This window comes from Monodelphis domestica, chromosome 3 (assembly GCF_027887165.1).
Source record: "Monodelphis domestica isolate mMonDom1 chromosome 3, mMonDom1.pri, whole genome shotgun sequence".
NCBI classification, from domain to species: domain Eukaryota; kingdom Metazoa; phylum Chordata; class Mammalia; order Didelphimorphia; family Didelphidae; genus Monodelphis; species Monodelphis domestica.
In genome coordinates, this window is record NC_077229.1 from 56,304,171 (window position 1) to 56,327,095 (window position 22,925).

At 39.8% G+C, this 22,925-nt stretch overlaps 1 protein-coding gene across 1 annotated transcript in view; it reads left to right on the forward strand.

Annotated features, from left to right (window-relative positions):
* Nucleotides 1–22,925, forward strand: part of ADGRD1 (adhesion G protein-coupled receptor D1) — a 505,347-nt gene that overhangs the window by 399,625 nt on the left and 82,797 nt on the right. The window contains exon 19 of the mRNA XM_056820949.1: nt 9,004–9,070. Within this exon, the coding sequence (XP_056676927.1) occupies nt 9,004–9,070 (67 nt within the window). The remainder of the gene's footprint in view (nt 1–9,003; nt 9,071–22,925) is intronic.

Genomic DNA, 22,925 nt, shown 5'->3' on the forward strand with positions numbered 1-22,925 from the left:
CTCTTTCAGGGTGGTAGAGTCCTCATTTCAGAAGTGAGTAGGAATTGCTGTTCAGTCAGTGAGCTGACTCACTCTCCATATTGAAAACCCATCTCCATGGCTTGATTTCATAATGTAGATTTCCATTTTTGGCCCAGAGCTGAAAATTTCACAACTTTGCCTAAGTTGGAGTCTAGGGATGATTGGATGTGATTGTTCTGAAAATGTTAGATTTGGTTGTCATCCTCTTTTAATTAAGGCTCAGTGGTATATATTCATATATGAGGAGTATAGAATTTTTGGCCCGAACTTTTTGATCTCTTATCCCTTTGACTACCTCTAGTCCATCAAACAGAACTCCCAAGGCAGTCACTCCAGAAAAAAACAAACAAAAGAGTTCTCACTCTTTCCTTTTAATTCAGGTGAGTGCCATGATTCTTTTGGTGGTAAGTGTAGACTTTTTAGGTCAGAACATTGATTTTGGCATCATAAACTTTTACCACTACCTAGCTGCATGACCTTGGCTTCCTCTGGGTCTCAGCCTATTCATTTATGACATGAGGAATTTGGGCTAGATGCCCTCAACGGTCCTTTTAAACATTAACATTCTGTGAACCTACAAAGATACTTAACTTTTCTTCTATTCCTGTTCCTACTCCTCTCCTCCTTTCCCTTCTATATTCCTTACTGTCTCTTCCTAGGACATAGATCTAAAAGTGCCTAAAGAGGTTAAGTAAATTTCCCAAGGCCACATAGTTAAGATATGAACCCAGAACTTCTTTTTTTCCTTTCTGTCCCTTCTCTTCCCTTCCCTCCATTCCTCTTCCCTCTTCTTTTTTTTCTTCTTTCTCCTCTTCCTTTTCCTTCTCCATATCCACAGTATGCCCTCCATGGGTACTGTGTAAGCTACCAACATAAATAAGCCCTCATCCTGCCCTCTAGGAGCTTATACTCTCTAGTAGAGGATGTCATATTGCAATTTTCCCCATTGTGGTTTTTATATATTGGTGATCAGCATAAGAAATTAAATAGGAATTTTGCGGGGGTGAGGGCAGTGTTTGGGGGAAGCCATTGACAGCACTAGAAGGCCAGCAGATGACACAGAAAAGGTTTAGAAACATACATATTTAACCCAAAGTTTACAATAAGGTACTGCCAACACACCATTACAGAAAAGAAGAAAGAAAAAAATTCAGACTTCTCTGGTACAAAGGAAGGACCAGAATTTTTATATGGATTTTCCAAATCATAGGGTGCTGTGCTCCTAACCCCCTCAATGTGGAAGGGATAATTGTGTGTGTGTGTGTGTGTGTGTGTGTGTGTGTGTGTGTGTGGCTTGTGGAACTAATCATGAAACTGCTGATCCATTGATACACACTCCCAGCTGAGTTAATGAAATTATAGAAAGTGAGGGATAGTTAATGGGGACAACAAGATGTTAATGTCATTAAGGAAGTAAAAAGAAGGGCTTTCACTTTGTTACCCCTTTATGACTTGTGAAGAAGCTCTCCTTGAGAGAATTAGAGGGCATCTGAGAGCCCTTGGCTCAGAAGACTTGGCCATAGCCCTGGTAACCTTTAAAAAAGTGAAAAAATTGAACTTAATGGACTACTCTACTAGCAGCAATGCAATGATCCAGGACAATTCTGAGGGACTTGTGAGAAAGAATGTTATCCACATCCAGAGAAAGAACTGTGGGAACGGAAATGCAGAAGAAAAACAACTGCTTGATCACATGGGTTGATGGGTATGTGATTAGGGATGTAGACTCTAGGTGATCACCCTAGTGCAAATATCAATAATATGGAAATAGATCTTGATCTATGACATGTGTAAAACCTAGTGGAATCGTGCGTGGGCTATGGGAAGGGGTTGAGGGGGAGGGGAGGAAAAGAACATGATTTTTGTAATCCTGGAAAAATACTCTGAATTAATCAATTACATAAAATTTAAAAAAAAATTAAAAATGAAACAAATTCTCTAAGCAGGCAGTAGAGATAGTTAGAACGAGTTTGACTTCTGGCCACAGGGGAGAAGGAAGCACTAAGCTCTTGAGAGGCATTGACTCTTGTGCCTCTCTGACAGTAGGCAATAGGAATAGAGGGGAGAGAACTTCTTCCACCTCCCACTGGCCATGGTTTATCACAACAGAACGTTTTACTGAGTAGGAGAAATTACACTTTAGCGTGGAGTTGACATAGAAAAAAATAATCAAAGCAGGAAACAACCTGGAGGGGTGTGATCTCTGGCAGTTCTAGCCTTAAAAGAGAGTTAGATCTGGCAGTTGAGAGTAGAGCTGGGGTAGAGAAGCAGTTCTTTGGACATCAAGTAAGTGACTTTCCCAAAAAAGATTATGTAAGTAGTAAGGGAGTAAGAGTAGGGGAAGTAGTGTTTAAGCAAATCTTAAAGTGTCTTATAAATATTATCTATTGCAAATTGCATTTCTGCCTTGAAAGAAGGAATATCTTTCTCCTGAAGTTCCAATACAATGACAGGTTCAGGCCCTATTCTCTCTTATCCCATGATCCTGAACTAGAAGTCAAAGACTTAACAAATAGCTTTAGATAATGAATCTCTAGGAAATACACAACCAGACTTCTTTTATTCCCTTCTGATTTACCCTAGTTACAAGAATTATTTTCCCCAAATGTCTAGAGACCATATTTATTTGGAGAGCAACATGTCTGAATTACAATAGCAGAGTGTATTTGAGAGCATTTTCCTTTCTTTTTTTTTTCTTTTTGGTTTACGTTTCAATATTCTGTTGTAACAATTGGGAAAAATCGTGTGTTTAGGGCTGTTGACTGTGTGTGTTCACAGTGAGCCAAAGACTGATTATACCACATTCCATCTGCATATATTTTACTAACTTGACAGCAAATGCTCTACTTGGTTTTTCTCCTCTGTAAACTAAAATAGTTAGCTAGTCAAGCTAAACATTCTGGATATAAATATATATATCATTTTCCCAGGGATATGGGATGTGCAGCCACCTATGTGGAGGAATAAGGGTTTCAGGAAAATGAAATCAAAGAAACACACAAGGAGGAATGCTCAGGTTTATTTCTATACAATAGGTCATATTTTCCTTTAGCCTTAGAAAAAATCATGACTTGTAGCTATAGTAAGTGATGGGGCCAGGAACCTCATCTCTTTCTAGGAAACCTCAAACAGTAAGGCATGGCTCAATTGCCTAAAAGAATCAGCCCTAGAGACTTGGTCTTCACCATGGGAAACAAAATAAAAAAGAATGCTAATATCCCAAAAGGAGACATCTTAAGATTATAGAGTTAGAGCTGGACCTTAGAGGTCATTGAGTCTAACCTTATTTTGTTGATAAGGACACATTCTGAGAGGGGTTTTAAATTGCCCAGGGTACAATAGCTAATAAAAGTCTGAGGAGGGATTGAATACAGCTCTTCCCATGTCCAAGTCCAACATCCTCTTCCTGATACCAAATTCAAAGGATTTTATACAACCTGTATATACATATTCTTATTTCCCCTGTTAGAACATAAACTTCTTGTGAATGGGGGTTCTTCCATTCACTGGATTTCTATCCTCAGTGTCTAGAGATCTGATAACTGATTGGATATTGAGGATGAGAGAGTGAGAAATAAAAGATGACATGAAGTTTTTCAGTGTGGATAATGGAGAATATGATGGTGTCCCTGTCAGTACTATAATGTTAAGAAGAAGAGAGGGTTTGGGAGAAAGATAATGAGTTCAAATTTGAATATGTGATGTTTAATGTGTTTGTAGGACATCTAGTCTGAGATATCCGATAGATGGAAATGTGAAACTGGAAATCAGGAGAGAGGTTAGCAATGGATAAATCGATGTGAGAATATTTGCATAGAAATGATAATTGAATCTATGAGAGCTGAAGAGATCACAAAATGAAATGATGTATAAGAAGGAGAGAAGAGTTAGAACAAAGCGTTAAGGGATGCCTACAATTAGTAGGCATGATTTGGATAAAGCTCAAGAAAAGTGAGAAATATTGATAAGACAGATGGGAAGAGAAGCAGTGGATGGCAGTGTCATGAAAACCTAGAAAGAAGAGAGTATCAGGGAGAAGAGAATTATCTACAGTTTCCAGGTCACAGAAAGGTCCAAAAGGATAAGGATTGAGAAAGGGCTATTAGATAGGGATTTAAGTGAATTGCCCAAGATCAAATAGTCAAATATGAGAGACAGGACTTAAGGTCAAGTCTTCCTGACTGAGCTAGTTTTCTATCCTGCACATTACATTGCTTTCCCAGAATTCACACTTGTCCTCATTAAATTCCAACTTATTACATTCTGCCACTTTTCTAGTCTGTCAAGGTCTTTCCTGATCTGGAATGTTATTCAGTGTGTTTTGTCACTCTCTCTGCTCTTCTTTACTCTCTAGTCTATATTTTACCCTATTGCCTATGCTCTAGTTGACCCTATTCTCTTGGAGAGTCATTTATTAAGCACCTACTAGGTGCTGAGTCCCAGATGAGGCACTGTGATGAATGAGAAATTATTTGTAATAAAAAAGAGCTCGTAGTCTAGTAAGGGGGATTAGCTCCCAGGACTATGGTGATGATAATCCTGCTGTCCTCTGTTTTGGTCTGACCACGTGTTTAGTTCCAGGCACCACAGTTTAGAAAAGTCAGAGGTAAGCTGGATAACATCTAAAGGACAATCATCAACACAGTACCATGTCATTTAAGGATGTTTTGAAGTATCTGGGACTGTTTAGCCCAGAGTAAAGAAGAATGATGGACAAAAATAAAGGACTTTCATGAGCAAGAGAGATTAGAGTTGTTCTATTTGGCCCCGGGGGATAGAACCAGATGAAGTGTAGAGGGATGGGGTCCAAGGGTGCATAGAAGTTGCATAATGGAAATTTCAGGTTCACTCTTGGAGGGTCATGGGAGTGGGAAAGCTTCCTAACAATAAGGTTGGTCCAAAAGTGGAATGGATTGCCTCAAAGGAAAGTGGGTTCTTCCTCATTGGAGGCATTCAAGCAAAAACTGAATGACATCCATCAATTAATTATTTGGTAAGCATATATTTAGGGGCTTCTGTGGGGCAGGCACTGTGTTGGGCACTGGGAATATAAAGACAAAAATGAAATGTTTCCTGCCCTCAAGGAGCTTACATTCTGTCATTGAGGTCAACCTAGGCATATAAAAATATATCACAAATATATATGTATATATATATTAAATACAAGATTATAAGCAAGAGGAATATCTTGGAGTGGAGGAAGCAGGGGATGGGGAATCAGAAGGGTCTTCAGATAGAAATGAGATGAACTTGGAAGGAAGCTAGGGATTTCAGAAGGAGAGGCAAGGAAGGAGTTGATTATAGGCAGGAGGCATGGAGATGTAGACAGAATGTTGTGCGTGAGTAATGGCACAAAGGCAAATTTTGCTGGAATATGGAATAAGTGAAAAGGTGGAACAGACTTGTGAGGGGCATAAACATGGATCTAAGGAGGGAACTATTAGAGCTTATTGAGCTGGGGAGTGACATAGATGATCATACTTGTGCTTTAGGAATGTCTTTTTGGAAGCTGTGTAGATTGGTACATTGGAGAAGGGAAGAGATCACTTGGGAAGAATCAATTGCAATAGATCCATTGATCCTTGGGAGGGACACTAGAATGGAGATTCCTATTCAGGATTAGAGGTCTGCCATTGTCCCTTCTAACTTGAACATGTTGTGATTTTGATGCTCATATCTGGGGAATAAAGCCATTCCCTGAGACCTACTAAAGTTGACTTGTATGATCCAGCAGAAAACTAAAAAGGGAAGAAAAGATCAGAAGTGGGATAAAAAAGGCTATTAATCCAAGGCAAATCCTCCCCCAAAGCCTTCAATGTTTCTCAGGCCTCCCCAGCCTTTCTGCAAACAAAACCCAACATACACATTCATAAGACCCAAAATTTGAGCTGAGAAACAGTGGGTGATATGAGTTTATAGAAATCAACTAACAATAACAAAAACACCCAAATTGCAGCAATTTCTATCCAGTGCCTTGTAGCTAATAACTGTTGTCTTAGGCACTCAACCAAGTGATAAAATCCATTACCAGCCCTCAACCCAGCTGAATTTCTCTCTGGGGCAGCATCAGCAGCCCTCCAGTCACTCAAAAGATGCAAAGGCTTGAAGGAAGAAGATTTTGCATTTCCTTCAAGAGTTAGGGCCATGTCAAGAATTCTCATAAGCCTAGATTGCTCCAAAATGCTTCCCTTATAGAAACCAGATTTCTGGCCCAAGTATTAACGAGGCATTTACATATGAGGTTATTTGTGATAACAAAGCACTTTCCTCCCAAGAAACCTGAGAGGGAGATGAAGATTTTTATTGTTATATATGTTTATTATTATTTTTACATGAGAACATTGATGCTCAGAGATAGAAAGTGACAGGAATTCAGGTTTGATCATGTGATTCTCCTGCTCAAAAATATTAATTGGCTCACCATGAAAAAGCCTAAGGAGGCTGCCATTTAAAGCCCCTTATTATCTGTCTCTTGTTTCCCTTTCCAGATACTTCATATTAGTTCCTTAATTTTTTCTCCTATTCAACTAGATTGGAACACTATATCATGCTGTCCTAACATCATGTTGTTGTTTTTTAACCTCTACCTTTTGTCTTAGAATTTATACTAATTTCAAAACAGAATAGTGGTAAGGGCTGAGCAATTGAAGTTAAGTGACTTGCCCTGGGTCATACAGCTAGGAAGTGTCTGAGGCTATATTTGAACCCAGATCTTTTTGACTCCAGCCTGTATGCTCTACCCACTGGGCTACCTACCTACCTCTTCTAACAGCTTTTTTGGAAGTGTGATGATTAAAATTAACTTGAGAGACTGCTTTTTTGGGTGTAAGAATATAAGCTTGTTGATTATGTCTGGTTTATTGGTTAGACCAGTGTCATAACTGATAAAGTGATATAGGTCTCCATGGCTCTTTCATGACCAGAGACCACCCAAGCTGGATCAGGCAGCTTAATAAGTAGAATTTTTTTTAAACTCTCACCTTCCACCTTAGAACTATGTATTGGTTCCAGGGCAGAAGAGTGGTAAGGGATAGGCAATGGGGTCAAATGACTTGCTCAGGGGCACACAGTTGGGAAGTGTTTGAACCCAGGTCCTCCTGTCCCTAAGTCTGTTTCTCCATCCACTGAACCACCCAGCTGCTCCCAATAAGTAGGTTTTTAGGAGATCATTATTCGCTCCTCCCTTGATATTCCCAAGCCATTTCTTTTTTCTTTTTTTTCTTTTGAAGTCATTTCTGATAGGTAATCAGCTCATTAGGAGGTGACTCATCAACACCCCTCCCATGGCCCTCCCCAAACTGACAGGTGAAGGTTTGCATTTGTGCCAGAAATGTATCATTGCAGAGCTCTCCTGTTAGCCAGCTTCCGTGAAAGGACCACATTCCCAAGGACAAAGGGAATGCAACAAGCAGCAGACTGCATGGTATCTCTGACCTGAGTCAGATACAGGAATACACAGGGATTCTCCCCAGTAGACAGGAAGGAACACGAAATAAGACAAATAAATTTCCATAGAAGCTTCTGGCCAGGCATGGTAGGTACTCTTGTCCTCCCTTCTACCAAAGAAGCCGAAGCTGTTTTCACTTGGAAGTTCAGTTGGGATAAGCCCATGGGATATCTGCATTGCCTGGTATCAAGATGATGAGCACCTGAGAGCAGGGGAGCTGCCAGGCTGCCTAAGGAGGGACAAACTGTGCCAGCTTGGAAACAGAAAAGGTCAAAGCTCCCCTGCTGATCAATAATAGAAAAGTTCAGTCTCAAAAATAAATAAATAAAATAAAAATAGTGGGATTTCGTGAAGCTGATTTTGAGAGAGGGCTAGGATGTCACTAATTCTGTTCTCCTGACTAACTAGAGAGTATTAGTTTTGAAAGCTCAAAGCATGGCTGCCGAAAGTACCCTTTCAGGGCAGCACCCGGGTGGCTCAGTACATAGAGAACCTGTATTGGATGGAGAACCTAGATTCAAATCTGGCCTCAGACACTTCCTAACTCCATGATCCTGGGCAAGTCACTTAGCCCCTACTGCCTAACTCTTCTGTCTTGGAACCAATATTTCAAATCAATTCTAAGAAGGCAAGGTTTTTTTTTTTTTTAAAGTGATTTTTGTTCCGATTTCCATCTTCTCTATAATGCCTCCTCAGCTTAGATGCCCTGGTATTCTCTTCTCCCCCCTTCCCAGAATGCTTTTCTTTGTCACCTCTGCCTCTCTGAATCCCTGATTTCCTTCAAAACTCCATTCCACCATGGCACATCTCATAGGAGACTTTTCATGTACTTCCCAGCCAATAGAGGCATGGCCCCCAGGAGTACCTCGTACCTGCTTTGTATGTGTATTATTTAAGATTGTGTACATTGTATGTCAGTTCTCCCATTTAGAATTCAATTTTCTTGAGGGAAGGAACTGTTTATTTTATTTTCCTTCTATATATCCCCAGGATTTAGCACCATGTCTGATACACAGTTAATAAATGTTTGTTAACTTGACTTAACATAAATTCTTACTCATTCTTTGATTGTTTAGCTCATAGCCATCTCCTGCGGGATAATTTTATTTCATGAGTATATCTTGTCCATGCCCAGATAGATTATGAACACCTGGAAGGCATGGGACAGTGTTGTGTTTCTTCTGTCTATGGTACAGCTTTGGGGGGTGAGTTCCTAGATGGTACCATGAATAAAGCTCCAGGCCTTGAGTCAAGAAGCCCTGAGTTCAAATTTAGCTTCAGCTACTTCCTAGCTGTGTGACCCAGGGCAAGCCACTTAACTCTGTCTCAATTTTCTTATCTGTAAATGAGCTGGAAAAGGAAATGGAAAACCACTCCAGTATCCTAGCCAAGAAAATCCCAAATGTGGTCATGGAGGGTCAGAGAAACTGAAGAATAACAAGCAGGCAGTTAGTAGATGTTTGCTGAATAAATTATTGAAGTAATGAAAATGAAAGAAAAAGACACATACTTTCTTCTGCCTTACTTTTTTACAGGCTCTCCACTTGTGATCTGCATCATTTCTGCATCTTCCAGCATGGACAACTACGGAGAAAAACTCAAGTAAGGAATGATAACTATTGCCTTATTCAGAGTATGGTGTTTGGTTGACTTTATGGGATAGCTTTTCTGGGGATCTGCTCTGAGAGTTGCTCAAGAGCTTTTTGGAAGCTGGCTTCTCCTCTTAAATGAACTCTGGACATTTTATGTGGGCCATCCAGAACCAAATCTCTCCACTTGTTAAAAAAGGGCCACTTTTCTCCAAAAAAAGTTTTTCTTATCTCTTCAGCTAATAGGTATCTCTTTTCAATCAAATTTTTTAGTACAGGATCTGTGGACTTACCCTTTGCTCTTATATAACACTCTACTTAAGTATTGTTGGTCGTAACTCCTTTGTGAGAGAACAAACTCCTGGAAGGCATCAATGATGCCCTGTTTAAAAAGCTAAGAGGTTTAATGGCTAGAAGTCTGAACTTGGATCCAGATTTGAATCCATATCCAGGCTCAGATATTGACTAACTTTAAGACTTTGGGAACTTATACTTTTTCTTAATCTAAATGTCCTCAATTGTCACGTGGGGATCATAATGTTTAGTTAGAGAAATAAAGTATCTATTAAACATACACTACATGGTTATTAATCCTAAGATCATATACATGGCTGAAAAGGAAGCTTAGAGATCATTGGAGCACAGATTTAGAGACAGACAGAACCTTAGAGATCGTCAAATCTCTTCATTTTATAGAAGAAACAAAAATTTTTCTTAGGCACCTACTGTGTACCAGGAACTATGCTTTGTGCTAGAGATATAAAAAAGGCAAAAGTGCAAATTCTTACCCTTAATGAGCTCACAGTCTAACTAAAAGACTTGTTCAGAGTTACCTAGCTTAAAAGTGTCTGAGAAAGGATGTAGCCATATAACCTTTATCTAGATCATATAGCCCAAAACCTTCATTCAAAAAAAAAAAAGTTTGAGAGTAGATAGGTGGCTCACTGGATTAAGAGTTAGGTCTAGAGACAGGAGGTCCTGAGTTCAAATTTGGATTCAGATGCTTTCTAGCTGTGTGGCCCTGGGCAAGTTACATAACATCATTGTCCTAACCCATATCACTCTTCTGCCTTGGAACCAACACAGTATTGCTTTTAAGAGAGAAGGTAAAGGAAAGAGAGAGAGAGAGAGACAGAGACAGAGAGACAGAGAGAGAGAGAGACAGAGAGACAGAGACAGACAGAGAGATAGAGAGAGACACAGAGAGAGACAGAGAAAGAGAGAGAGAGAAAGAGAAATAGAGTGAGAGAGGGGGAGAGAGGGGGAGAGAGAGGGAAAACAGAGAGAGACAGAGAGAGAGAGAGAGAATGAGAGATGGGAGGGAGGGAAGAAGGAAAGAAAGAAAGAAAGGGAGGAAGGAAGGAAGAAAGAGAAAGAAAGGAAGGAAGGAAGCAAGGAAGAGAGAGAGAGAAAGAAAGAAGAAAAAAATCCTCCTTTATCTAGCCCTTCCCACTCTTCTGCCCTGGACCCAATACACAGTATTGATTCTAAGAAGGAAGATGCGGGTTTTAAAAAATTAATAAAAATTTAAAAGTGCTCTTTCTGCTTTCTGCCTTTTACGTTGTAATCATTTCCAGATATAGCCTCATACTCACAACCCTCAGAATGGAATCCTCTCTTCTCAATAAGAAAAAACAATTAAGCAGAAATGACTGTTGTCATAATTATATTTGACATTGTTCAACATTTTGCCTTCAGAGATCCCCACTCCTTTTGCCTAGAAGAGGGAGACATGTTTCATTATCTGTTCTGGGACCAATATCTCAATGAAGGAATTAAAGAAAAAAAATTTATTAAGTACTTATTAGGGATACAAATAGAAAAAAAAGCATGAGACAGCCCCTGCTGCAAGACAGAATACTTTTTAGGTTGTTCATACCTTAATTAGAGGAGTTCTTGCTCTTGTTCAGTCATTTTAGTTATGTCTAACTCTTTGTGAAGCCATTTGGTTGGGTATTTTTTGCAAAGATATTGGAGTGATTTGCCATTTTCTTCTCTATCTCATTTTAAAAATGAGGAAACTGAGGCAAATAGAATTAAGTAACTTGTCCAGGACCACAAAGCTAGTAAATGTCTGAGGCCACGTTTGAACTCAGGTCTTCCTGATTCTCCAGGTGCCACCTAACTGTCCCAATTAGATCTACAACCTATAAAAAGAAAATTCAGCTGTAGGGCAGAAGGTCCAGCAGTCCTAAGGGTACACTAGAGAGATAGATGGCAAGGCCAGTGGATCAGATGGTGTCTCTGGGAGGCTGGAGATCATTGCAGTTATGGAGTTCATCTTCCTTTTAGTGCTTTATCCTTGTGATGATGCAGATCTTCCCATCTGTCTCAACTTTTCCACCTCATCTCTTAGTCCATGTAGTATTCAATGACATCTATATACCACAGTTTGTTCAGCTATTCCCCAGATAATGTCTCATCCCCCTATTTGTGTTCAGTTCTTTGTTAGCACAAAAAGTGCTGCTCTAAATATTTTGGCATATATGGATTCTTCCTAGCTTTGCCCTCCTTGGGGAGTGTGATATGAGTCCCTCCCATTAGGGAAGAGGAGATTGGGAGGAAACGACTTCCCAGGCACGCAGAGGTCCTAAGTGTCGGAGGCTAGAATTGAGCTCATAAAGATGAGTTTCCTGATTCCTAGCCCAGGGCTCCAGTTACCGAGCTGCCCTCCTGACTGGTTAGGAGAGGCATTTCGTTAGGGAAGGAAGCCCAAGAGGAGAGTGGCACACGTACTCTGCTTTGGGCTCGCGGTCATCAATTTTAGCATCTCTATAGCAAAGAATGGCACTGAGTGGACGGTGGCTCTTAGGGGACATATTTTACCTTTTCGATTTTGGCCCCAAGGTTGGCTTCTTGATCAAAGCCAGCTCTAAAGAAAGGAGTTCAACCTCTTTGCCCAGCTGAGAGCACAAAGACTCACTTAGAGTGGGCCCCATCCCGTACTTCCTGAAGGATGTCCAGTGGCATGATCTGGCTGATCTCTGCCCCGCGATAATGAACCTAGGATCCCTCAGTGTCCTTGAGGTGGCCCTTTGAAGGGAAGCAGAGAAAGGAGATGCTCAGAGGGCTACACATAGGTTCAGGAACTGGATTGGGAGTCAGAGGAGCTGAGTTCAAATCCTAGTTGGGCGATTTGTTGCTCTTGTGGTCACATGGACAAGCTGTTGGCTTGGGTTTCCAACACAATAAAATGAGGGGGTCACACCTGCTGTTCCCTGGGGTTTCTTCCATCTCTATGTCAATGATCCTGATAGTTCTGCAGAGCCCTGGCAGCTCTCTCTAAATGCAGGAATTCCTTTTTCCTCTTTCCCTTATTCTTTCTCTTCCCCTCAAACCCCCTCAAAAATGAAGTCCAAAGAATTAGATCAAGTGCTCTTTGGAAAGTTACTCTTCTTCAGCTCAGTTGAGGTGGATAGCATGAAAGGGAAAACATCACTGAGCCTGTTTAAGAGAAAGCTTTAAACATTTTTATAGCTTCAGGACACAATGTTGCTTTTTTTTTTTTCAACTGAATTGCTAAACTGGGAGAAATCTACCCTTCCCTTCTTGAGAAGCCCAATTTGCTACAGATTAAGCCTTTAAAGAAAGCTTTGTCTGAACGCCTTTAGGAATGAGGCTGATTAAACAGGCCCCATTGTTCTAAAGCTGCCTGGCCTTTCAATTCGCAACATTTTTAGAACTAGAGCCCTCTAATTAAAATGAGTGTTTTCCTTCGGAGATACACAGTTCTGACACTTCCCTGACATACCATCCCAGTCCTTAGCCTGAGTTTCCTTCTTTGGGGCTGGTGCAGTCTCCTCTCCTCACCCATAAGCAAGACAGCCCTTTGTGTCCTCGCTCAGGGTCTTCTGTTAGGGACACACATTCAGAGAATGGAACCTGGAGACCATTGAGAGCAACCCCTTGTTTTACAGATGAGGAAAGTAAAGGCTACTGGGGGAAGTGGCAGAATTTGAAGCCAGGTCATCGTAGGATTTCAGATCCTATACTTTGATCATGATAGTCTACCTCTCCCTAACCCCCATAAACCGGGGGACCTTAAAAGTCATCTGTTGTTTTTTAATTGTTTCCAGCCGTGTCTGACTTTGTGACCCCTTTGGAGACTTTCTTGGCAGAGATACTGGAGTGTTTGCTTTTTCCTTCTCCAGTTCACACACACACACACACACACACACACACACACACACACACACACACACACACACGTACCTCCTAAGAATAGAGTTAATGTTGTATATTTGTATATTGGTTCCATGGCAGAAGAGCAGTAAGGAGCTAGGCAATGGGGATTAAGTGACTTGACCAGGGTCACACAACTAGGAAATGTCTAAGGTCATATTTGAACCCAGGACCTTCCTTCTTTAGGCTTGCTTCTCAAACCATGGAACCACCTAGCTGCCCCTTCCAGCTCATTTTATAGCTGAGGAAACTGAGGCAAACAGGGTAAAGTGATTTGCCCAGGGTCATTCAGCTAGCTAGTAAGTATCTGAGGCTGGATTTGAACTCCATTCTTCCTGTCTCTATCTAGTCTCTCTTATTTTACAGATAAGGAAACTGAGGCTTAGGGAGATTAAAGGTCTTGTCTTCAGTCTTGTCCCCCCAGGGAGGGATTTAAAGATTAATCTTTCCATTAGTCTTTCCATTGTACCACACAGTACCTAGCAGCCCTTTCTCTCATTTATACACCTTGGGAGCCAACAAACAGGGATGATTCAAGAAATGTCTTCAGTGACTATGGCATGGAAAGACTACTGTACATCTGGAAGTTCAGCCTGTAGACATTGAATGCATGTGGGGAGGGAGAAGTGGTGAGAAACTTTCTTATGTAATTTATACCAGGAGAAAGACTGAATACAAGATGGGATTTATGGGATTTTTCAAAACATGATCTGCAGAAGCTTCTTTTCCTTCCTTTCTTCCCTCCCCCTCCCTCTCCTTTCCTTCCTCTCTCTCTCTCTCTCTCTCTCTCTCTCTCTCTCTCTCTCTCTCTCTCTCTCTCTCTCTCTCTCTTTCTCTTTTCCCCCTCCCTCCCTCTCTTGTTCTCTGTCTTCCTTCCTCCCTCTTTTGTTCTCTCTTTTGTTCTCTCTCTTGTTCTCTCCCTTGTTCTCTCTCTCTCTTTCTTTCTTTCTTTCTTTCTTTCTTTCTTTCTTTCTTTCTTTCTTTCTTTCTCTCTCTCTTTCTCTCTCTTTCTTTCTCTCTTTCTCTCTCTCTCTTTCTTCCTTCCTTCCTTCCTTCCTTCCTTCCTTCCTTCCTTCCTTCCTTCCTTCCTTCCTTCCTTCCTTCCTTCCTTCCTTCCTTCCTTCCTTCCTTCCTTCTTTCTTTCTTTCTTTCTTTCTTTCTTTCTTTCTTTCTTTCTTTCTTTCTTTCTTTCTTTCTTTCTTTCTTTCTTTCTTTCTTTCTTCCTTTCTTCCTTTCTTCCTTTCTTCCTTTCTTCCTTTCTTCCTTTCTTCCTTTCTTCCTTTCTTCCTTTCTTCCTTTCTTCCTTTCTTTCTTTCTTTCTTTCTTTCTTTCTTTCTTTCTTTCTTTCTTTCTTTCTTTCTTTCTTTCTTTCTTTCTTTCTTTCTTTCTTTCTTTCTTTCTTTCTTTCTTTCTTTCTTTCTTTCTCATTCTCCTTTCCTTCTTTCCTTCCTTCCTCTCTCCTCTCTCCCCTCCCCTCTCTTCCTCCTCCCCCCATCTCCCTTATCAATGATGTTATGTGACTTGCCCAGGGTCACACAGCTAGGAAGTATCTGAGGTCATTTTTGAACCCAAGACCTTCTGTCCCTTGGCTTAGCTCTCTATCCAGTGAGTCACCTATCTGTCCCTTTGGGCTTTCCTTTCAAATAGGTTCAGACCTCTCATTCAGGGATGTGTAGTGTTTTCCACCCCCCTTACCTCTTGTTGTTCTGGCTGCACAAATGTGAAGGAAACCTTTTTCTCATTCTGCTCACCAACTATGGAGCGACTCACCAGTTGTTCTATGAGATCTAAGGAACTGGGGAGAATGGAGGGGGGAGAGAAGTCTCCTGCATTCCTGTGGATTCTGCTCCTAGTAAAGGAAGTACCAGGAAAACTCAGCTCTTTGTGTTCTTAGTGCATTGAACTGCCTCTGGCATTGCCAATAGAGGCAAGAAGTCCAGGTTAAAATCTTGCCATTCCCCTAAGCATGATACTCTGTTTTTCCTATCTCAAGGTCTTTAGCTAGGTTGTCCCAGATGCCTGGAATTCCTGTACTCCCTCTTAACCCCTTCTTCCTTAAAACTTCCTTCAAAACTCTGTTCAAACACAACTTCATATGAAGCTTTCCCTCATGCAATAATAGTATATAACAATAGCTTCATTAGAACAAAAGATAGTCATAAAATAGTTAACATGGATATAATGTTTTAAACTTTGCAGATCACTTTTTTGTCTATTTCTTTTTTAAAATTACACAGAGAAACAGTGTTTCAACATTTTTTTCTGCTCTCTTGTGATCTATATTCTCTCCTTCCTCTCCACTTCTTTCCTATAAGCCTTAAAGTCCTACATAAGTGTAATTTATTTTTATTACACTAGCAGATCTGAGGCACTCAACGACTTCAGGGTTGGATTTCAGTGGGCCATGATATCCTGGAGAGGTCTAGACTTTTCATATTTCAGGCTCCAGAAGCAGCTGGCATGATAATGGATCCATGGTCCTTCCCACCATGGCTCATAGTCACACTTCTTTTGAATGACACTAATGACATCTTGACTGTGGGAGACGCCAGAGCCAACCAGCCTGTGTGACCACCTGCCCACCTTTCCTGAAAACTCATTAGAAACCACAAAACAAATCCTGCAGCGAAGGAACATAATTTCCTTTTCTTAATTGGACTTCCTTTGGTGCCATTTGCTGGAAATTCCACTTTTGCCCAGCAAATCACTCCCTTTGTAAATTGGAGGCTTCACAAAATTCAAACAAGCAGATTTAGGCTTAATTTAAGGAACGTCTTCTAAACCATCAGGGATATCTGGAAGTGAAGCAGTTGACTCATTGGAAGCCTTGAAGGAAAGGCTGGAGGGTCACTTATTGGGCATGCTGTAGAGGGAGTTCTGGCCCCTTTAATCTATTATCATTCTGAGATTTTGTGATTGTGTGACAAGCTCCTCCAAACTATGTCATTTTCCATGTTACTGTTTCCTAATTCCTCCACTGTTGTCCTCAACAGATAAATGTCATAGATGATAGAGCACTGAACTCAGCGTCAGAAATAATAGCATTTGAATTCCTCCTTAGGCATTTAACAGCAAGGTTACCCTGGGATGGGATTGAATAGGATGGGGTGGGATGAGATCATTTAACCCCTCTCATCTTCAGTTTCCTCATCTGTAAAGTGGGAATAATAATATGATCTAATGTTAGGAACAAACAAGATAATGAATGAAAAGTGTTTTCTCAACCTTAAAGCATTGTATAAATGTTAGCTATTAGCTATTGATTGCACTCATTGGAGAAGACCAGAAAAAGTCAAGGATCTGGGGTTTGGATTCTAACACTCCAAAGTTAGTTAGTTGTGGGATCAGAAGCCCAGGGGAAAAATAAATTGCTTCCAGATATCCCCCTCTCAATTCCACCCCTTCTCCACCCATTGCTCCTAGCTCTCACCTTTGAGAGCCAAGCAGAACAAGGATCATCCCTGTTACACCTGATAGACCTTTAAGTACTTAAAGACAACTGTCGTCCTGCCTTATCCCCAACCAATCTTACAGCTAACCATCCCATGTTTCTTTAATTCTTCTAAAGTATTAATTTGAAAGACTGCTAACAACTTGGTTACCTTCCTCTGGATCCTTCCTAGATTTAAGTGTTCCTTCCTAAAATACAATGCCAAGAAATGAATAACACAATTAATCAAATCACCAGCAAACATTTAAATGCTTACTATGTGCCAGTCACTGTGTTAAAAAATGGAGCTATAAAAGCAAAATATGGACCCATCAGAGCAGAATACAGAATTGTCAACTACCTTATTTCAGAAACTTGCACCGTTCTTTTTGAAACTTAAGGACTTACAAACTTTTTAAGGCTAACATGTTACATTCTATTTTATTTCATTTTATTCCTTTCCATCTATATTTCATTTTGTCCCATTCAATTCTTCTCCATCTAGTCTTATTCATTTCCATCCCATTCCATTCTACTCTGTTCCATTTCATTTCATTTCATTTCATTCTTTTCTATTCTGTCCTATCCTTTTCCATTCCATTCTATTCCATTCTTTCCAGTTCCATTCTATTCTTTTTGGTTCCATTCTATTGATTTCAATTCCATACCATTCCATTCTATTCCATTCTATTCTATCCCATTTTTACTCTATTCCTTTTGGTTCTATTTTATTCCATTCCATTATGTTGTATTCTGTTCTTTTCTATTCTGTCCTATCCTGTCCCATTTCATTAATTTCATTCATATTCTATGCCATCCCATTTCATTCCATTCATTCCTTTTAGTTTCATTCCATTTAATTCCATCCCATTCCTTTTGGTTATATTTTGTTCTATTCTGTTGCTTTATATTCTGTTCCATCTTCTTCCATTCCATTCCTTTTGGTTCTATTCCATTTCAATTCACTCCATTTGGTTCTGTTTCTCTTCTATTCCATTCCTTTTGGTTCTGTTCCATTCATTTCATTTCCATTCTGTTTCATTCCATTCATTCCTTTCAGTTTCATTCCATTCTATGACTTTCAGTTCCATTCTTATTCAATTCAAGTGCATTCTATTTCTTAAGTCTATTCTATGTGCAAAGCCCCATGCTTGAAACCAAGAATAAAAGAGTGAAAAAGATATACCATGACCTTCAAGAAGCTGACTGTAAACTTGAGCTATAAGTGATTTGTGCTCAAATCAATATCATAGGAGATAATGCAATGAAGTGAAATACAGGTCTCAAAGTAATCTGATGAGCCTGGAAAAAAGATCACTTTCAGTTGTGGGAATAAGAGTGGCTTTGTGGAAGAAATGGCCCATGAGCTGAACCTTGAAGGAAGATTTCAACAGGAAGAGATGCATTCCAAGCCTGGGGGTTGTCTGGGAGAGTCTATAGAGGCAAGAAAGAGAAGAGTGGGTTGATGGGTGATATTTATTGAACATTTTAAACACTTTAGGGTTTACAAAATACTGTGTAAAACATATCATTTTTCTCACAGGTTAGTATATCACAGATTTATAGCTTAAATGGACTTTAGAAGTCATATAATATAGTTGTTTCCTTTTATAGATGAGGAAACTGAGACCCAGTGAGATTAAATGACTTGTCCAAGGTCATAAAGACAATAAGTAGCAGAGTTAGGATTTGAAGCTCACAACTACCTTGTAAAATATGTATTATGATTACCATTTTATGAGAGAGAAAATTGAGGTTTAGAGGTGTTAAGCGACTAGTAAATGTCAGAGACTGTATTTACACCCAGTCCCTTCACTCTAATTCTACTCAGTTTCTCTCCCACTATACCAAGCCTTCTCTCTCTTTTTTATTTTTAAAATTTATCACTTGTTTATTTAAAACTTTATTTTCTGTTTAAATTTTGAGGTCTAAATTCTCTCCCTCCTTCCCCTTCCTCTCCCGCCCATTGAGAAGACAACCAATATGATATTCTTCACCCTCTTTCTCTTATCCCTTTCCTCTCTTTTTCCCCATTGGATAAATAATATTTATAGATACATCTGATGTACAACTATGTACACACACACACACACACACACACACAATGCAACCCAGAACTGTATATGGACAATAGAGTTGCTGGTTGGTGGCAGCTATACCCAATATCAGCAACCTCTTTCTGACCACCTTACTGACTGGGCTGAGAAGCCCCCAAAGCTACTGCTGCTGCTGTGACTGCATGTGTGGGCTCTGGACAAGCCTCTACTTTGGTGTCACAAACTTGGTCTGCTGACCTCTCAAGTTTTCTTAGACTGGAAAAATGCCTCACCTTGACCTGCTGCTCTGCTACTCCAAAATGTGAATTGACAAATTATTTTAAAGTTGTTTGTAGAAGAATGTTGAGAGACTTTACCTGGGTTGCCCCTATTCTGTGATTTTAGCTCTGCCCCCTCCCCCCCATGCCTTATGCATGTATTTGGGAGACTTTAGCCTAGGTTTATGGGTGAAATAGCTACTAATAATATTATGCCACCTTAGTAAATACTTTTGATAAAATGCTATTGTCAATAACTGGATTGACAGTTGGAGATACTCTGGTAAGGGGCTCATGGGCTATAAGATTAGAAGAGACTACCTGTAGGAAATCACCTCTGGAACCTGTCAGATAGTAGTCACATTCTAGGGGCCTAATCCATGAGTGCAAGAGCAAGTTGGGGAGGGTATCTCGAAGGGGATGCTATACTCAAATGTGATAATATATATGAATCCTTTTGTGAGCTTCAAAGCATTGCAAATGTTTAACCAAATTTATCTATTTTTTCCCAGATATGTGGTTTCATCTATTTAGTTAATACACATAAAGGAAACTCTCTCTACCCTCTACCAAAGCAATTTAGCAATTTTCAATCTTAGGGAATTAACTGGCCACATTGAGACATTAAGGGACTCATTTGGGCATATAGCCAATATGTGCTAGATGTGAGACTTGAATCCAGGTCCTTCTGACACTGAGGATAGGTCTTTATTTACGATTCCAACTTGTCTTTCTTGGAATAATAGGATCATATTTTTTATTTTATTTTATTTTTTAAGTTTGAAGTTTTTTTATTTGGAAATTTTTATTTAATTAATTAATTTAGAATATTTTTCCATGGTTACAAAATTCATGTTCTTTCCCTCCCCTCCCCCTCTCCTATAGCTGATGTGCAATTCCACTCAAGACCTATTTCCATATTATTGACAATTGCACTGGAGTGATCACTTAGAGTCTACATCCCCATTGATCCATGTGATCAAGCAGTTGTTTTTCTTCTGTGTTTCTACTCCCACAGTTCTTTCTCTGAATATGGATAGCATTCTTTCTCATAAATCCCTCAGACTTGTCCTGGATCATTGCATTGCTGCTAGTAGAGAAGTTCATTATATTCAATTTTACCACAGTGTATCTGTCTCTGTATACAATGTTCTCCTGGTTCTGTTCCTCTCAGGCTGCATCACTTCCTGGAGGTTGTTCCAGTTCACATGGAATCCCTCCAGTTCATTATTCCTTTGAGCACAGTAATATTCCATCACCAACGTATACCACAATTTGTTCAGCCATTCCCCAATTGAAGGGCATCCCCTCATTTTCTAATTTTTGCTACCACAAAGAGCGCAGCTATGAATATTTTTGTACAAGTCTTTTTCCTTATCAGGATTATATATTTTGGAGACAAATTGGACCTTAGAGATCATCTAGGTCTTTGTTTTATAAATGAGAAAACTGATTCCCAGAGAGCTTGACCAGGGTTACACAGATAGAGATGGTAGAGTCAACACTCTTCACTTAGGTAGGCTAACTTCCTTTCCTCTTCTCTTTATCTCTTTTTCCTTCCTCTAATACCTCTCCCTTTCTTTATCTCCTCCTTTCATCCTTTTCATAGTGCTGCAGAGTATATAGGGACCTGAGTTTGAAGTAAGGAAGAACTGGTTTCACATATCCCTGCCCGTAGTCTTTTTCACCTCTCTATGCCTCAAGCAATTGCTTGTCTACTTAATGTCAAGTCAAATTGAGATTTAAATTAGTGGAAGAAGTTCTCACACTGGGATTATCCCAGACTGATCAAACCCTAGATCCTTATTTTGTTGTTGATATAGAGGAGTCAGCAAGAAGGGCACAGAATATACATCAGTTATAATGATTAGACTTCACAGCTTTGGAAAGAGGCAGAAAGTGGGGTGGGCAACCAGCCTGAACTAGTGAAAAGCTGAAATTATAGGAATTAAATATATTTTGTATTCATTAACATGGACTAAATGCTGAGCAAGCTGTTTCCAAGCGAAGGTCTTGACATACATCTGCTTTAGTGAATAAATAAGAGTCATTTATAACCAGCCTGTTAATTGTTCAGAAATTGTGGCTTCAAGAAGGATTGTCTTAAGTAGGCTAAACTCCCTCCCATCCCATCCGTCTTTGGTATGCTTTTCACTTCCTTGCAATGGTGCTTCTTAGAATCATGTATTCATTAGCATTTTTGAAGCTGAAAAAGATATCTTAATGTGGGATCTTAAAATGTTTCACATCTAGGGAACTTAGAGATCTCATCCAAATCCTTCTTAAAGGTGAAGAAATCTGCCCAAGAAGAGACAGAACCTTACTCAGGGTCACACAGGTAGTAAGCAGAACAGGAACTCACTGGTACTACCAGGGTTCTTGACTATATTTTTCCACTAATGACAAAGCATACTAATTGCTCTAGCTTAGCACAATTAGTAAATTCTAGATGCTGAAATTCATAGGCTCATAGATTCAAAAATGAAAGTGGCTCCAGAGGCCATCTTGTGTTCCATCCCAGTTTATGGAAAGAATAGTGGTCTGGATGCCAGAAGTCCTGAATTCTTGACCCAAATCTCACACTAATTCTCCGTACCGGTGGGCAACTTAATTCTTATCTCTGGTATTCATTGGATCACAAATCTGGAGACAAAAGTTTTCACTGAGTCTATCTAGTTCAACCTCTCATATTATAAATGAGGAAACTGAGGCCCAGAGATGTCGAAACTTATACAAGGTATGTAAGTAGTAAGCACAAGGGGTAGGATTCAAACTCAGGTCCTCTGACCCTAGAATGATAATTTTTTGCATGCTGATAGTTGAACACTGGCCAACAGGTCACCCTGCAAGATATGAAACATTGGGATTTTGTTCCTCTAAAAAGATAATAATAGCTTCCATTTAGATGGGACTTTAAGGAGGATAGCAAAATGAATTACTCATTTGAACCCCTCATTTGAACCTCATAATAATTTTGTGAGAGATACGAGACATTGAGAATCAATGACTTGCCCAGGGCCATACAACTAGTATTGTAGGATAATAATCTAAGACTTTATGATACAAAGTTTGGCTCACATTCCATGCTATGCTAGGTTATGGACAATTGTTTGTTTTTTTCCCTGAAGGCTTGCCATAGCTTCCCCCCCACCCCCCAGTGGCAAAAAATCCCATAATTCTCAACCTGGGTCTTTCTCTACTGAAGCCATTTTGCCCAGAAATTTAGGTAGCAATTACCCTTGGTAGCAGGAATTGTCTGTCCAATAGAGTTGGGAGGCATTTCATAAGAGAGATGACTACTTTAGCAGTATGTTAACAGAAAATAGTTGGATTCTATTTTATGTGATGCCATCAAATATACTAATCCCAGATGGAAAGCATCTACTAAGTAGGGATTTCAAATGCTCTTCTAGAAATTCAGGACCTGGCTGAAAATCTAAGGCTCTTTTTTTCTTTATCTTTTCATTCACTGATACCTCAAGAAAGCTGTGATTCATTAGTCTTGAGTCCTTCAACCCCACCTGATCACAGGCTCTTCATGAGTTGTTGGGGCAGAAGAGAGTGCTGGTGGCTGCACTGCTGGAAATGAGACTTTCCAGGCTTATGAAGGCTAATCCTTTGCCTCCAGAGTTGAACCATATTCAAAGCTCATGTATGTTTTGCCTTCTTTCCTTTCTCAAGGCTATTGAATTCATGTCAGTCCTTATAATCTTTCATCTGGAGTATTATATTATAACCTCCAAATTAGTCTCCCTGTTTCCAGTCTTTCTTTTCTCTATTCTATTTCCCCATATCTGTTAAAATAATCTTTCCAAAGAGTGACCTGACCATGACATTTTCCTGCTCAAGAAGCTTGATTTTTGATATGACCCAGGTCTTCACCTCAGTTCCCAGTGGTCTCTGTATCATGCCCCTTTCTCTTTGACAATCATCCTCATTCTT